We start from the raw sequence: 15903 nt of genomic DNA on the forward strand, positions 1-15903 counted from the left end.
CGATTGTGAATAATGCTGCTATGAACATTGGTGTGCAAATTCTGTTTGTGATGTGCTTTCAGCTCTTCTGGGTATATACCAAGTAGTGTTATTGCTGGGTCATAGGGCAACTCGATATTTAGTTTCCTAAGGAACCACTAAACAGTCTTCCATAGTGTCTGCACATCATACATTCCCACCAGCAGTGCATTAGTGTCCCATTTCTCTACATCTTCTCCAACATTTATAGTTTCCTGTTTGCTTAATAGCAGCCATTCTTATAGGTGTGAGGTGGTATTTCATTGTAGTCTTGATCTGCATTTCCCTTATAGCCAGTGAAAGTGAGCATCTCTTCATGTGCTTTTGAGCCATCTGTATTTGCTCTTCAGAAAAATGCCTATTCATATCTTTAGCCCATTTTATTTAAGTACACTTGTATTTTAAAGCTTTCATTTTGTTTCATTTTATTTTTATTATTAAACTGATAGTGGCCAACTTCTCTCACATTAAAAATAGCAGCTATTTTACTTCTCTCAGGAAATCCATGGAGTTTAGAGAAAAGAAAAGAAAAGAGATTGGTATGAGTTTGTGCTAAGAAAATATGAACTAATGTTTAGGTGAATTTTGAGAGGAAATATGGAAAGGAACCAAGAAAAGGATGGACAGAATCTCAGGTTGGTTTTCATGCTGACTGCTTCACGGCCACTGTGCCACTGAGCAGGCAGTGGTGGCTGAAGGAGGATGGAGGGACTGCACCCCTCCCGGAGCAGCCCAGTGTGGCTTGGGGGTGGGCAGCTCTGCTGCAAGCTCTGCCTTGTTGCTTTGCCTCCAGCGAGGCGTCTCCTCTCATCTGCAGGGTTGAAGCTGGACTCAGTTTGCCAGTGCTGCTGTAACAGAGTAGCCCAGCCTGCCTGGCTTACTTGACAGAGCTGTGCTGGAGGTCAGCACAGAGGTCTAGAGGTCAAAAGTCTGAAATCAAGCTGCTGCACGCCCTCTTCAAAGGGTGGGTCTGCTCCATCCTCTCTCTAGGCCTCCCGGGTGGCCGGCAGTCTTTCCTTGGCTGTGACATTATCCCTTATCCCTGCATGTCTCACAGGGCCACCCCTTGCTGTGCATATCTCTGTCAGTGTGCGCATTTCCTCTCCTTAGAAGTTGTATTAGTTAGGGTTCTCTAGAGAAACAGAATCAACAGGAAACACTCACAAATATAAAATTTATAAAAGCGTCTCACGTAACTGTGGGAATGCAGAGTCCAAAATCTGCAGGGCAGACTGTGAAGCTGATGATTCTGATGGAGGGTCTGGACAAACTCCATGGGAGAGGCTCACCAGCTGAAGCAGGAAGAGAGCCTGTCTCTTCTGAATCCTCGTTAAAAGACTTCCAGTGATTAGATTGAGCATCACTCATTGCAGAAGACACTTCCCTTGGCTAATTACAAATGGAATCAGCTGTGGATGCAGCTGACGTGATCATGATTTAATTCTATGAAATGTCCTCATCACAACAGACAGGCCAGCGCTTGCCCAACCAGACAAACGGGCACCACCACTTTTGCATGAGCCTGACCATGACAGAAGGACACAGTCATGTTGGATTAGGGGCCACCCTGATTTGGTTTGGCCTCATCTTAACTAATCACATCTTCAGAGATGCTGTTTACATATAAGCTCACATGCCCAGGACTGGGGCTTAGGGCTGGAACCTGTCTTTCATGGGGACACTGTGCAAGCTACCATTAAGCTGGTTTACTATGGTTGCATTTTCTTTCCAGTGTGAGGATGAGTGTTGCTTCCTATTGAAACGGAGCTCGAAGGATATTAAGGAATGATGAGAAAAAAGAAAGGAAAAAGAAAGAAAGACACAGATGGGCTCAGGGGGTCTGAAGCTTGAGTTTACTTCAGACAGACTTCAGACAATTTTATTCTTAACCAGATCCTAGTTATATACCACAGGATGACAATAGGCATGCAGGCATTTCCTGAGGGAGCAAAGTTTTTATCTTACAGTGTTCTTCATACTTAACATAACCGTTTGGGGTAAACATTCTCTTCCTCCCAGACTGCTCTACATAATAATCTCCACAGTTTACTGCCGCCATCCTGAGGCCAGCTGCTTGCAACAAATTCTGTAGGTCTTGCTTTAAACCTTTGGCTCCTACAGATGAGCAGTTTCCTTTAAAGGACATGAGCTGGAAGCTGTACACATCACTTCTCCTTGCACAGCATTGTTCAGACTGTAACCCATGGGCACACACAGGCTGAGCTGTCCATCTGGGGAGGTGGTCATGGGTCCCACCAAGATTGGAGGGGGGGGGAGGTGGAGATGGATGCCAGAGGTGACCAATGTCTCCGCTGAAGTCAGGATTTTGCTTACACCATCAAGGACTCACCTAGACACTGGATGAACCTATCTTATGGGCCTCTCATCCATCTGTCTATCCATCTGTCCGTCTATCCATTCATCTATCCACCCACCCACCCGCCCACCTACATATTCACCCACCCACCCATTATCCATCCATCCATCCGTTTGTCTGTCCATCCATCCATCCATCCATCCATCCATCCATCCACCCACCCACCCACTGACCCACCGACCCATCCATCCATCCATCCATCCATCCATCCATCCATCCATCCATCCATCCATCCATTCATTCATCCATTCTTCCATCTGTCTATCCAGTATTTACAGAAAACCTCTGAACAAAGAACTGGGGGTGCAAAGATCAACAGGACTTAGTCCTTGTGCTAAACAAGCTCGCAGTCCAGCAGAGGAGGCAGGCACACAGCAGGCATTTGGAAAACAGGACTCACAGTGGGTTGGGGTGGGAGGGTAGGGGCTGGGAAGGGGATATGGTGTGCAAGGAAGAATTCTGAAAGAAGTGATACTGGACTGAGCCTGAAGATTAGGTAGCAGCCCAGTGGTAGAAGAGGGCTCTCTAGCTGGCAAAGGCAGTGCCAGGAGAGGCATGAGCTGAGGACTGGGCACTTTGGGGGAGTGGGCAGGGTGCAGTGTGGAGTGGGTGGGAGGCAGGGATAGAGGAGGGGAGCCTGCAGAATGGCCAGGATTTTTCCCTGGAGGAACAGGTGAGTCCTCTTAAGAAGCCAGGGGCTTCTCAGGGGACACCACTGGCATTTTCTTTTGAAAGCTTAACTGGAACTTTATTTTGAAAAATGAAATTAAAGTTATGAAAATTATCTTTCAGTCTACAGAATTTAGGTGAATATGCTAATTTTTAGATACATGTGCTATTCTTAGAATGAAAAAAGTTAAAATTTTGGGAAGCGTGCTTTTTCTAGTAAAATTGCCAGATGGTCCTTGCTAGGCCCTTCTGGGTCAGCACTGAAGGCTCCGGCACATTCCCCACGACTGCTCGGAGTGCTTCGATATTCAGGTCATTGTCTTCTGAAGCACTGGGTCATCCTTCACGTTTGGCGTTTTCATTGGTGAGTCCAGCCTGATGGTGCCTCAGTTTGTCGGCTGCTCTGTGTGTGGCCCCACGAGCTCACCACCATCATTCTCATCAGCCTCATGAAATCTACAAGCAAGATTTGAGGTTTTCCTTGGCTGCCAACTGGCGTAAGTGAGCCTGGCAGACAGACAAGATGCTGATGGCATGGGTGGGGTGGGGTTTTGAAGTTTTATGTACATTGTTAGATCTTGTCCATCCCTCTGGGTGTGAACCCACTGATGAGGTTGCTCTAGCTGGGGTGTGGCCCAAGGGGTTACAGGGTGGGCATGAAACCAGCAGAGCCCAGGGGAGGCCACCACATGTGCCATGGACAAGTTACGGATGGGAGATCACAGTGGCCAGTCCTCCAGTCTTGGTGAAGAGACTGTCGCCTTGATGGTGCCATGGTTTGGACTTTCTCTTAGCCTCAGAACAATAACCTAATGTGTTCCTACTGTTTGGGCCAAAACAGTGCATGATGTTTGCTTGGGCATCTGGAACACTGAAACAGGTGGGGAGAGGTGCTGGGCTGCAGCAGGGTGGTGTGTTTGATGGGGATTACGTTTGTAAGTGGCCAGGGCACTTGTAAATGCTTTCATGTTTTTAGTAACTTTTATGTCCAATTCAGAGAGATAATAGAGCCCATCATCAGGAGCAGCTGTGTCCACCCAAACACTGGTGTTGTTTTTTTGTTTTTGTTTTTTGGGTGCATGGTTTGGGAATCAAACCTATGTCTCCTGCAGAGAAGGTGAGCATTTTACCACTGAACCACTCATGCACCCTGGCATTGTTTTTAAACTCTTTATTTTGAAATATTTTCAAACTTATAGGACATTACATAAATAATGCTAATGCTATACAAAGAACTTCAACATACCCCCCCACACACAGATAGCTATATCCACCAATTTTAACAATTTGCCACATTTACCATATCATTCTATTTATCCATCTATTATCTGTCCATGTATCAGCCCGTACTGTGAGCACGAGTGTGCAGGTTGTATGTGTCATGCTCCTTGAACACTGAACACGTCCACATACATTTCCTAAGAACAAAGATGTTTGCTTATGTAAACATCTTAAGTGCTGTCCAATTTCAAGAAATTTAACATTGACATAAAACTTGCATTCTATATTCCAATTTTTTTCATATGTCCCAATAATATCCCTTTGGGTCTTTTCTTTTCCCTTGCTCGATCCTGTCCAGGATCGTGTAATGCAATTAATTTTTTGTTATCTCTTTTGTTGCTTTCTTTTTTTTTTTGATTGTGGAGACATATATATTGTATAAATTTTCCTTTCTCAGCTCCTCTCAAGCCATTCAGCAGGATTGATCACACACACGCTGTGATGCCCTCAGCACCTTCCAGGAATAAACCATCCCCATCTCCTGGGACAGAGGCCCTGCACGCGTTAGTGCTTGAATAGTCTCTGTGCCCCTTTCTCTCTTCTCCTGCTGGGCCTCCTGCAGTGTGTATTCCATTTGCTGGGTCCCACAGGTTCCTCAGATCTGTTCACTTTTACTCCTTCTTTCCTTTTCCCAGACTAAATTATTTCAACTATCTTTCCCTCATTCTTTCTTCTGCCAGCTCCAATCTGCTGTTGAACCCCTCTGTGGACTTGCAGATCTGTTCCTGTGGTCTTCAGCTCCGTTTGGTTCCTTTTCATCGTTTCCATCTCCCTATTGCTATTCTCTTTGTGTTCGTTTGCCATTTTCCTGATTTCCTTTAGTTCTTTGTCCATGGTTTCCTTGATCTCTTTGGGCATATTTAGGACCATTTTTTATAAGTACTTGTCTGGTGGTTCCTGGGCCTGGTTTCCCTCATTGATGGTTTCTCACGCTTCAATTTTCTCCTCTGCCTGGGCCATTGCTTCCTGTTTCTTTGTATGTTTTCTGACCTTTTGTTGACATCTGGACATTTTCATATTTTAGTGTGTTGTCACTGAAATTTAGACCCTGAGACCTCTGATCCTTAAGCTTATTTGCAGCTAATTTATGACAGAGCTTTGTGGGTCACCTGTAATCTGAGAGGTGCCATTTTGTGCGTGGACAAAGCTGAGGCTGTGGCCAACCAGTGGCACTTTGAGCGATGCTTCTTTGCTATCCAAGGTAGTTTGAGCATCCCTGGCCCCTGGCACTAAATATGGCGGCAATTCCCATGTTTTTTAAATGTGGCTTTTTAAAACTTTGAAAACAGCCCCATTTCTCTGAAGTATTTAGATTTCTTAGTACTTTGTCCTGTGCTTCTGTTTAGCCTCAGTATGCTATTTTTCATTTTTATTGTCCTTTGCATTTAAAATGTGCGTTTTGGACCACCTGTTAGTAGGTGGCGAAGACTGCCGCTAGGTGGCGATGTTGGTTTTGAGTTAAAGACGCATAATTTAACAATGTCATTAAGCAGGAAGCCCCTCCCCAGCGTTTAATGTTTGTGATAGTCTCGACTAAAGCATAGGGAAACTGCCCTTTAGTTATAAGATAGTATATTCTTATTCTGATTTTTTTCCTCCAGTGAAAGCTGTGAGTATTGAAGTAGCCATGACAGAATGTAACACTTGGACTTCATTTGTTCCCATGACCTGTTACATCTTAGGTAATTTAGCATTTGGATTAACAAATCCTTTGGTAGTTGAAATGGCTAGAAATGTTTTCTGGTTTGCAACTATACTTGATACTAGATACCTTTTTTTTTTTATGCCACTCGTGCATAAAAGTCAAGTTTCTTCCATGGATAGCATTTTAGTGATCTCCCAACTGCTGACAGCTGAAACAGGTTGCAGACAATATTTGGGGGCAGTTATGATGTATCCCAACCTAGAACTACATGAAAATAGAGGACTAAGATTGACTTGGGAATTGAAAGCTGAAACGTACTAGGCACAGGAAGACAAAGTCTCTTTGAAGAGATAGGATGGTTCCCTAGCTAAACCTAACTGGAACTTGTTTTAGGAAGTAGCCATATTCTTGGGAAAGAATTGGCATTTTCTTAAGAGAGAGCATGGCATTGAAAAGGCCTTGGCCAGCCCTGGAAGCTTGAGAGGGCGACTGAGGGGCAGAGTGCCAGCCTGTTCATAGCACACGGGTGGCGTGCTGGCTCTTTGCAGGGCAGTGTCTGCTCCCATGGCCTGGTAGGTATGGGCCTCCAATGGACCTGGATGTCCAGGGCTCTCCTGTCCCCTGGGCCCTGAGCTATGAAGTCTGCAGGTTGCAGTTTTGGTTTTCCCCATAGGTTTACCCACCATGAGCACTTATGGAAATTGCTTGGTGAGTGGGGTGGAATCTGCATTGAGTTTTCACCATTTGAATATTTATCTAATATCCCAGAATAGTCCATTTCCATTCCTCCCACCATGCCAGATGTCTAGAACTGCTGTTTATTTATTCATTACTCCTATCAGATTGTACTTGAATGCAAAGTCTGCCAAAAATTAAGGTGCAAAAATTTAATGGTTTCTGTGATTATGCATCTGCTTCCAGCTCTTCTCTTGGCTTCGGCTAGTCCTTATCTAAGCCTGTTTTGCCTCAAGGTGTGAAACTGTGTTCTTATTAAAAACACAAACATTTTTCATCCTTGCAGTATGAATATAAAGACAGGAGCTTACAGTAAATTTCTTTCTGAAATTTAATACTGTACCTGGAGTTACTAGAGTGGTGAAGCTATTTCCCTTGTTTTCTAGAATAGTGTGGGTCGTCTTCGGCTCGAGTTTTGGGGCTTATGATATAGTCTGAGGTTAGTGATGATAAGTTTCTTCTAATTGGAAGTCAGCAGATTTAACCATGTGCAGAGTGCCATTCTAGAGTGCTGTGGAGCAAAGGGTGAGAAAGAAATTATGAAAGATATTCTAGTCCTTTGAATTACTCATAAGGTAGATGCTGCCTTTTCCATAATATGAAGGATGATAGGAGAAATTAGAAGTACAGACAAATATATGAAAGTATTTATTCAACAACTAAGTATTCATTGGGCATCTACAGTTATATTAGGTACTTTTGAATGAAAAAGGACCTGTGCAGACAAAATGCAGGGCCCTTGAGAAACGTGGGATGCACATTTGAAGCTGTTGAAGAAGTAGAGCGACGTGCAAAACGCATGAGCGAATGAAGTGCTCATTATTGATGTGAGTCCTGTGCAGATAAAGGGCAAGACAGCTGTGAAGTCGGGGGGAGAAGGAGATGTTGCTGGAGGGATGGATTTCCGTTGTTCTAGGGGATGGACACTTGTCAGGAAGCCCTACTTTGGGGTGTCAGGTGGGAGCTGGACTTTGTAAAGGCACGGTTTGGGGGTGTGGAAAGCATGTGGAATGGTGATCTTGGATCAGGGTGGGTGGAAAATGAGGTTGGTGTGCTGGGGAGATGTGGTCGCTGACCACCCAGTGCCCAAATGCAAATACAGCGATATAAAAGTGCAGATTTTGACGAAGTGCTGTTTTTTCCTATGTCCCGCCCCCTACCCCATTCTGGATGCGAGGGTAATGTGAAGTTATAAAGGTTGACTGTTTAAAGACACACCGTAACAAAAGACAAAAATGGAGGTGAGGCCAGCAGAAATCCCCAGGGGAGCTTGTAGGCTGCTTCCTGCCCACCGGGCACTTGTACCTCCTCCTTTCCACATGCCTGCCATGTGGCAGTGGGGCCCAGACTGAGATGATGTTTCCGCAAGCTCCAGAAGGGTTCTAGGTGTAAGACTTGCCTAAAATCGTGTAAACTGTCACCGTTCTCTAAAGGAATTTGAAAAGAAGATTAAATTAGAAACAGCCGTTCCCATCTGAAGGAGAAAATGTAGGACACTGTTGCATTGTTTTCGATAGTTTCTAGTAAAACAGGGATTCCAGCACCGTTTTGAGGACCTGGAAGCATACATGTTAGCCCAGCATTCCTGGCCAGGGAAGCAGTCTGGATTGGGGACAGGGAAATACGCCCCTGTGGAAAGAGTCCTTGGAGAGAGTTCAGGTTGAAGGCTGGAGTTAAGATATGGGGAAAACTGTGATAAGTTACAGTTCCATTCTTTTTTAAGGTAACTTATAAAAAAAAAATCTAGGAGTGGGAAATGCTTATAAGGAGCTGTTTTGGGGGCCCCAGCAGATGTTGGGCTACATTTTCTGCTTTAGGCCAGGTGGAGCCAGGCCGGCTGCTCAGAAACTTGCCCCAGCTTTTTGGAGAGAAGAGCTACTTCTGGTTTTTACTGCTGTCTTTTGTGGTTTGACTCTGACCTTTATTAAAAACCTGGCACCATGTGAGCCATACAAATAAATTACTCTTCTCTTCTTTGCAGGGAGTTTTAGAAATCACTATTTTCTTGAGGAGAGTTAGTCAGGGCTCATTACTTAAAAAAAAAATCTCATTTCTCTAAGGTAAGCCAGGAAAGCAAGCCAAGCTTTTCATAGATGAGTGTGAGGAAGCTTGCGAAAGCTGCCCTGACACTGTCTATTTTTGGAATATTTTTAGTGTCAGAGTGACAGCGTGAGGCCCTTCATTAACAGGTGATTGTTGAGAGTCCAGGAGATGAGTTATCTTGCAACAGTTTAGGTGAATGTAATTGGCTGCTTCATTATTTTCCAAAAGTTCATCTTCTTCTTTGTAGTAATTGTTAGGTACTAAGGAATGCCATTAACTTATCTTTTTAAACTGAGACTTTATTACCCTGCTGTTGGGTGAGGATTTAGCTGTCCACTGATTTACTAAATCTCTAATGTTTTCTCTGTGCCAGGGCGCAGGGTTGGGAGAAGGTAGAAGGGACACGGAGGCCACCCCCGTAGGGCCCCGAGCTCGGTCACAGCGCAGTGCATCCCTCCCGCCTTGCATGGGGAGCCTTTGTCCCCTTCGGCTTCCTGGGATCTGAGCCTCTGTCCTGGGCTGGAGGAGTCCGGCCCCCGAGGGGGTGCAGTGAGCCGGGGAAGCAGGTGGTTCAGATGCTGCGCTGAGGTCGCTTGTCCCCGGCGCCGTGAGACCAGGGCAGGGACGCCCACGACGCCTTCAGGGAGGGGCTGAGCTAAGCCTTGGGGGACCGTAGGGGCTTCGGAGGCCGCCGGGGGCTGCTGTAGAGGAGGCGGGACGTCGGGAGCCCGATTCGGCTGAGTGGGTGGGTGCACGAGAGGCAGGCGAGCGAGGCTGGGCAGTCCTCACAGAGGTCGGGCTGGAGGCAGCAGTGAGGCAGCCGGTCTCTGGGCCAGGGACTGGAGCAGAGATCCGGGGTTGGAAGCCACGTAATACTGGCTCATTTAACTGTATGAAGAAGCTCCTGCTATTCTCCTCCTCTTGCAGAGAGGAAGTGGAGACGGAGAGTGTGGCTTGTCCCTGCCCACCTCACTGGGGCGCGGTGGCCAGGCCTGTGGCTGTGAAGCCACTTCTCTGTGTCTCTGCCTCCGGGCACATGGGCGGGCCGGCAGCTGTTGGTGTGGCCAGAGGGTGGAAGTTCTTCCAGTCGGTTATCTGGCCTTGTTTCTATAGTTTCTATTTGCCCTGGCCATTGTATTATGTATTCATGTGTTTGTCCTCAGTCTCCTTCATTGGAATTGAACATTCAAGGGAACAGGGACTCTGCCATATTAGGTTCCCAGAGAAGTGCCTGGCATATAGTAGTTGCTCAACAAATATGAACTCAGGAATAATAATGCCGTGTCTTCATTTCCTGGCTGATAAAATACTTGTCATACAGTGGGTTGACTGAGTAATGGGAATTTATTTGCCTGCAGTTTGAAGGGTGGGAGTGTTCAAAATTGAGGTATCAACAAAGCAGTGCTCCCTCCCCCAGGGCTGAAAGATCCTGAGCTGCAGAAAGGTTCAAGGACTCTCTTAAGGCTGCAGGGCTCAGAAGAGATGGAGCCAGGTCAAGGGCAGAAGTGCTTTGGCTTCAGAAATCATGTCTAAGCATTTGGCTCTGCTGTCTTTAGTGAATAAATGAATGATTAGTTAAGACAGATTTATAGGAGCTATAAAAATGTTCTTCAAATAAATAGGCTTATAAGATAATATTTATAAATAATGAAATAATATTTTCTTTTGTGAAGCAAGGACAGTTAGTAATGAAAAGTTAACTGGAGTAATCTTTTTGTTTTTTTTAAATAGACATCAGGAAGTGTGATATTATGGCATCAGATATGATCTACCCAGCCATAAATGAATACTGTATTTATAAAGGCTAGTAAATCTAGAAATTTGTTCCAAACAGCATATTGCACAATTCTGTTATTATCTTCCTAAGATATATCTATCTCTCATGGAAGATTTTAACAATAGACATATATTAATTTTCATCATAATGTATGTGTTAGTTTAAAAACTCAGTTCAGTGCCTAAGAACTACATGATAGCTGGAATTTGGAAATACAGCATGAATTGGAATCAGCCTTAAAACGGGATTCAATCTTTTAGAACTTTTGCCTTGTGCTGGACAAACGTGCTGACTTTTGTTTTCTCCTCTAGCACTTTATCTGAATAGTTAGACTGAGTTAGACCAAAAGCCCACGTCCTGCTAGGCTGACGGGTTAAATTAACGACAGACACATTCCAGATATTGGGAAACACTCTTCTGACCAGGGCAGAGGCCGGCAGAGAGTTGAATTCTTTCCAGACAGTGGCAGGGAGACTAAAGTACTTCAAAAGCAAATTTGCCAAATAGCTAAAGTCATTTGTGATATTTGAAAGACTCATCTGTTTTAATCCATGTTCAGACGCTGGCTTTTTCATTCTTTCCATTAATTTTTCTAGATATAAATTTTTAATGGTGTTTTCCTCCACATGGAGGAAAGAATAATCAGCTTTCTCAACACATTTTGGGAATGCTCACTAGAACATTAAAATCAAACCCCTTTCTCAAAAGAAGATGATGAGTATGTATAAGAACCAGCTAATGAATTAGACTGTGGATTATAAATTTGTCCGCAATAATGATTAACTACTATAAAAATGAATATATGCCTTGATAGCATATGTGTTCAAAGGAAGTTCTGGCTAAAAATCCAGTAGACTTTCTGATCTCAGAATATTGCTTTCATATCAGTAGATGCCCTTTATGAAAATACAGGGAGATTTTGTTCAAAGAGACAAATGGAATTGACCTAGAAATTTAAAATACCGTGATCAACTTTTTTTCTTACCCTTTTCCCACATTTATCCACATTTTGTCATGTGAACTTTTAGCCCATCCCTGTAGACTTGCCTCTGTTATGGCATTATCTCATTATTGGTAAAATTTTGCAGCCTCTGGGTTTGAAATAGTAGCATGGCTCAGTGGGTACACACGTCTACTTGGCAACAGACAGCTGCTACTGCGTGCATCTTCGTATACCTTTCATTTCAAATGGCTATTGGTAGTATTGATGTCAAATTATCTTGCTTCCTGCCACTTTTCATTGTAAAACTCTTTTTCAGTGAGTTTTGAGATGACTGTTCATCCAGTTGCTTATTAAAAACCCATTTTGTATCTAAAAGTGCATATAAACTGGTGACATATGGAACTTTTCACTAAATCTTGTGGTAGTGAGAGAGAGAACATACGTTACCACAGTTCCGGGGCTAAGACCTGAGATAAGATTATTCAATGGAAGATTTTATGGTGACCTTTTTGATTATTTATCTTAAAAGGGGCTGATAACACGTGAATATGTGCATCTCTGCCTGGGTCTGTGTGTGTAGTCACAGATACATAGCTGACAGGAGAAGAGTTCTTAGCTTGGGCCTTTTTGGATTTATAATGTATCTCTGTTAAGATGACCTTGCTTAATCAAGAAGTGGTCAAGAACAGGTTTCTGAATGTACAGGAAGACTCCATTTTGTGTTTTTGAGACGGGGGTGCCCTCACATCTTTGGAGGCTGTTTTCACAAAGCACACTAGTTTTTGAAATGTTTCTGTTTGGAGATTTTGAGGATTGGAACATTTAATTGTTGTCCTTGTCTTCATAAACTGAAGCAAATGTAAAGCCCAGGCTTAAGATCAAGTAACCAAAAAATAAGGGAGATAGGAATGATTTTAATCTGTGAAGAATCCATAGAATTTACTTCAGTTTAGTACTTGACTCCTTCTTTGTGCTTTTATTGTAGTGTTTTTATTTTTGTGACGGAAGTTACTTGTAGGGGAATGGTGAGAAAGAGGGGGAATTCAACTTCCCCAAGTGGAGAGTTCTTGATATTCTCACAAGCAGTGTGGACAACCAAAGCAATAGGCTGAGCCCCCATTCTTGGGGTTTGTTCATATGAAACTTAAGCCCGCAAAGGCCAGGCTAAGTCTACTTAAAATTAGGCCTAAGAGTCACACCCATGAGAACCTCTTTTGTTGCTCAGATATGGCCTCTCTCTCTCAGCCAACATGACAAGCAAACTCACTGCCCTCCCCTTTGCTACATGGAACGTGACTTCCAGGGGTCATGCCACCTTCCTGGCAACGTGGGACAGAAACCCTAGAATGAGCTGAGACTCAGCATCAAGGGATTGAGAAAACCTTCTCTACCAAAAGGGGGAAGAGTGAAGTGAGACAAAATAAAGTGTCAATGGCTGAGAGATTCCAGACAGAGTCGAGAGGTTATCCTGAAGATTGTTCTTATACATTATGTAGATATCACCTTTTTAGTTAAGGTGTAATGGGGAAGCTGGAGGAAAGTGCCTGAGATTGTAGAGCTGGGTTCCAGTAGCCATGTTTCTTGAAGATGACTGTATAATGATATAGCTTTTACAGTGTGACTCTGTGACTGTGAAAACCTTGTGTCTGATGCTCCTTTTATCTACCTTATGGACAGATGAGTAAAACATATGGATTAAAAATAAATAAATAATAGGGGAAACAAATGTTAAATTTAGTAGATTGAAAAAAAATTATTATTTTTTTATTAAACTATGTGTTGTGGACCAAATTGTGCCCCCCACCAAAGACATGTTGATCCCAGCTTTGTGCTGGGGGTGTGAGCTGATTTGTCAGCAGGGCTTTTGAAGATATTTTCCGTTTAGGTGAATGAGGCCTTAATCCACGCGGCTGAAGTCCTTGTGAGCAGAGGAAGGTGGGCGTGGGGGGAGCAGGTGCGAGGAGCAGCCTGCGGCACCCCGAGAGAGGAGGAGACGCTGCCACGCGCCTGCCTGTGGGACAGAGATGCCAAGGGCTTGGGGAGGGCAGTGCCTGGCCACGCCTCGATTGGACTTCGAGCCTCAAAACTGTGGGCAAAACTGTTCCCATGGTTGAAGCCAACCCATTGTGTGGCACTTGTTCCATCAGCCGGGAAACCAACACGTTGTTTTAACTACACTAAAGGAATTTTAAAACATATATCTCCTTCTATCCTCCTGACATAAATAGTTGTATTTTTCAGTTCCTATCCAATCTCTGTTCCATATATATATATATATATATATATATAGTTGGAGTTGTCTGCTTTTTCCTCTTAACATAAAGACATTTCCATTGTTATAAAGCCTTTGTTATTTTAGTTGCTACATAGAAGCTCATCAGCTCCTTATTTCTCATGAAACATTTTTTAGCATTTGCTGTTTCTTTTCTAACCCAGTTTACATTAGCACTCACCCATAGTTATTTCAGAAGTTTATGCAAATCATATTGCTATTAGTTTTCTTTACACATGATTTTTTGCTCTTATGTAATCCCTCGTGAGTATATAAATATATAGATGGTAGTTTTTAAAAGACAATGGAAAGCAACTATAGGAAGGTTCTGAATTATTTATATTATACTGTATTGACGAGCAGTTAATTCAGCCTTTAGATTTTTGCTTTCTTTCCAACATATGTTATTTAACTTTTGATTATTATTTTTGCCTTTCATATTTGTGCATAGAAGTTGAAGTAAAGGCATAGAATAAAGGAATAAGACTTATTGGATATTCAATTCTAAAAGTTTATATTAAAAATGATTCTCTTCTTCAATAATGAATTTATATGAAATTTTTAGCTGGTATATAGTCTATATCATTGTGATTGTTTCACATATTTAGTCACTTGTTCTTAAATCCCCTTGACTGTAACAGTTCCCAGGACATATTTTTGTGGTTAGTGTAAAACACAGGGTATACTAGAGTTTACTGGGAGGTTCTTTAAGCACATCAAATATGAACTTTCTGATAGACCATTGGCTTGTAATCACTGGAAATGTACTGAGAAGTGCTTTACCTTAAAGGTGACATTCGCAGCCTTAAATATGTCAGCTTCTCTCTGCGTGTGCCTGTGAACGTATTTACCCGCAGTCCTTATTTCTGAATCATGATTCCTTCTGTGCGTACAGCTTGGGAAATTCCTTTATTATGCTATACCTTTCATTGTTTGAATAGTTAAGGATCATATTTCTAGTATCTAGACAAAAAACTCTTCATTAGCAGGGTGTTCTTAGTGTTTTTGAGGCTCTTTAAAAATGACTTTTTTACATGAGATAAAACTGGGTATTATACACTCTCTTCGTAGCCAGAGCATTTTGTCTCGTGTGTGTTACACGTTTGTGTGTACGATGAAACGCAGTTACTCTTCCTCTGAGCTGACCCTGCCTGGTCCCTGCCCTTCCCTGCCGGCTGCCCTGTCAGGTCCACAGTTTCAGGGGGCTCTAGGCAGCCCCAAGATCTCCTTGGGGGCCTTGCAGTGCCCGTGGCTGAAATACTGTGCCCATTAGTTTCTCAGAAGTACTGGAAATGAGTGGGCTGCACGGAGAATAAATCATCCTGTGCATTACAATACCTGCATTTTAAATCGAATGCAAAAAAAAATCTTTTTTTTCAATTGATGTGGTTGTATTGTGTTTTTATTTATTGCTCTTCTGTGCAATCTTTCACAGGAGCCCCCTCGAGTCCTTCTCACTCATCAGCTGGCGGAGCAGGAAGGCGCATGGAGCATCCTCCCCTTGCTGCTGCAGTATGTGGGCTGAAGAGGCATAAACCCAGTGCCTCTGTGCTCCCCTGTGCTCCCCTGTGCTCCTCAGTGCTCCCCTGTGCTCCCTCGTGCTCCTTAGTGCTCCCCCATGCTCCCAATGCTCCCCAGTGCCCCTGTGCTCCTCAGTGCTCCCCTGTGCTCTCCTGTGCTCTCCAGTGCTCCCCAGTGCCCCTCGCCACACTTGCTTGTTGGTGGGGAGTGGGAGGGGTGGGGATGGGGGGTGGGGGGTGGGGGTGATTTGGGCAAATTTAAACTTTACTTCTTACAATGACCCCTTTAGCCCCATTGCCAGATGGTTGATTCCTACTAGGGAATAGCTTTTGTTTTTAAATCAGTCTCTAGAGACAGAATGCCTCAAGCTGATATTTGGGAATTATCTGTCTTCTGAACTGATGCTGTTATGCAGAGCATTAATTTTAAGATCTCTGCTTTGTAAGCCATTAGTAGCTGACTTTCCTATCTGTTGAAATTCTATACTTTGAAGAAAACCTTAGAGGAAAATGATCTAGATTTCTTGTCATTCTCTGTGTCCTTCATCCATTTCCCACTTAAGAATTTTAAATCTTATCTTAAATTCATGTTCTGGAAGTGATTAACCTATTTCTTTTTTTTT

At 43.5% G+C, this 15903-nt stretch overlaps 1 protein-coding gene across 3 annotated transcripts in view; it reads left to right on the forward strand.

Moving 5' to 3' along the window:
• The window catches only part of B3GLCT (beta 3-glucosyltransferase), a 110641-nt gene that overhangs the window by 27702 nt on the left and 67036 nt on the right, over positions 1-15903 (forward strand). For all 3 annotated transcript variants that reach the window (XM_077158975.1, XM_077158976.1, XM_077158977.1), the window contains exon 5: positions 15196-15272. In XM_077158975.1, the coding sequence (XP_077015090.1) occupies positions 15196-15272 (77 nt within the window). The remainder of the gene's footprint in view (positions 1-15195; positions 15273-15903) is intronic.

The sequence above is a fragment of the Tamandua tetradactyla genome, chromosome 4, assembly GCF_023851605.1.
Source record: "Tamandua tetradactyla isolate mTamTet1 chromosome 4, mTamTet1.pri, whole genome shotgun sequence".
NCBI lineage: Eukaryota > Metazoa > Chordata > Mammalia > Pilosa > Myrmecophagidae > Tamandua > Tamandua tetradactyla.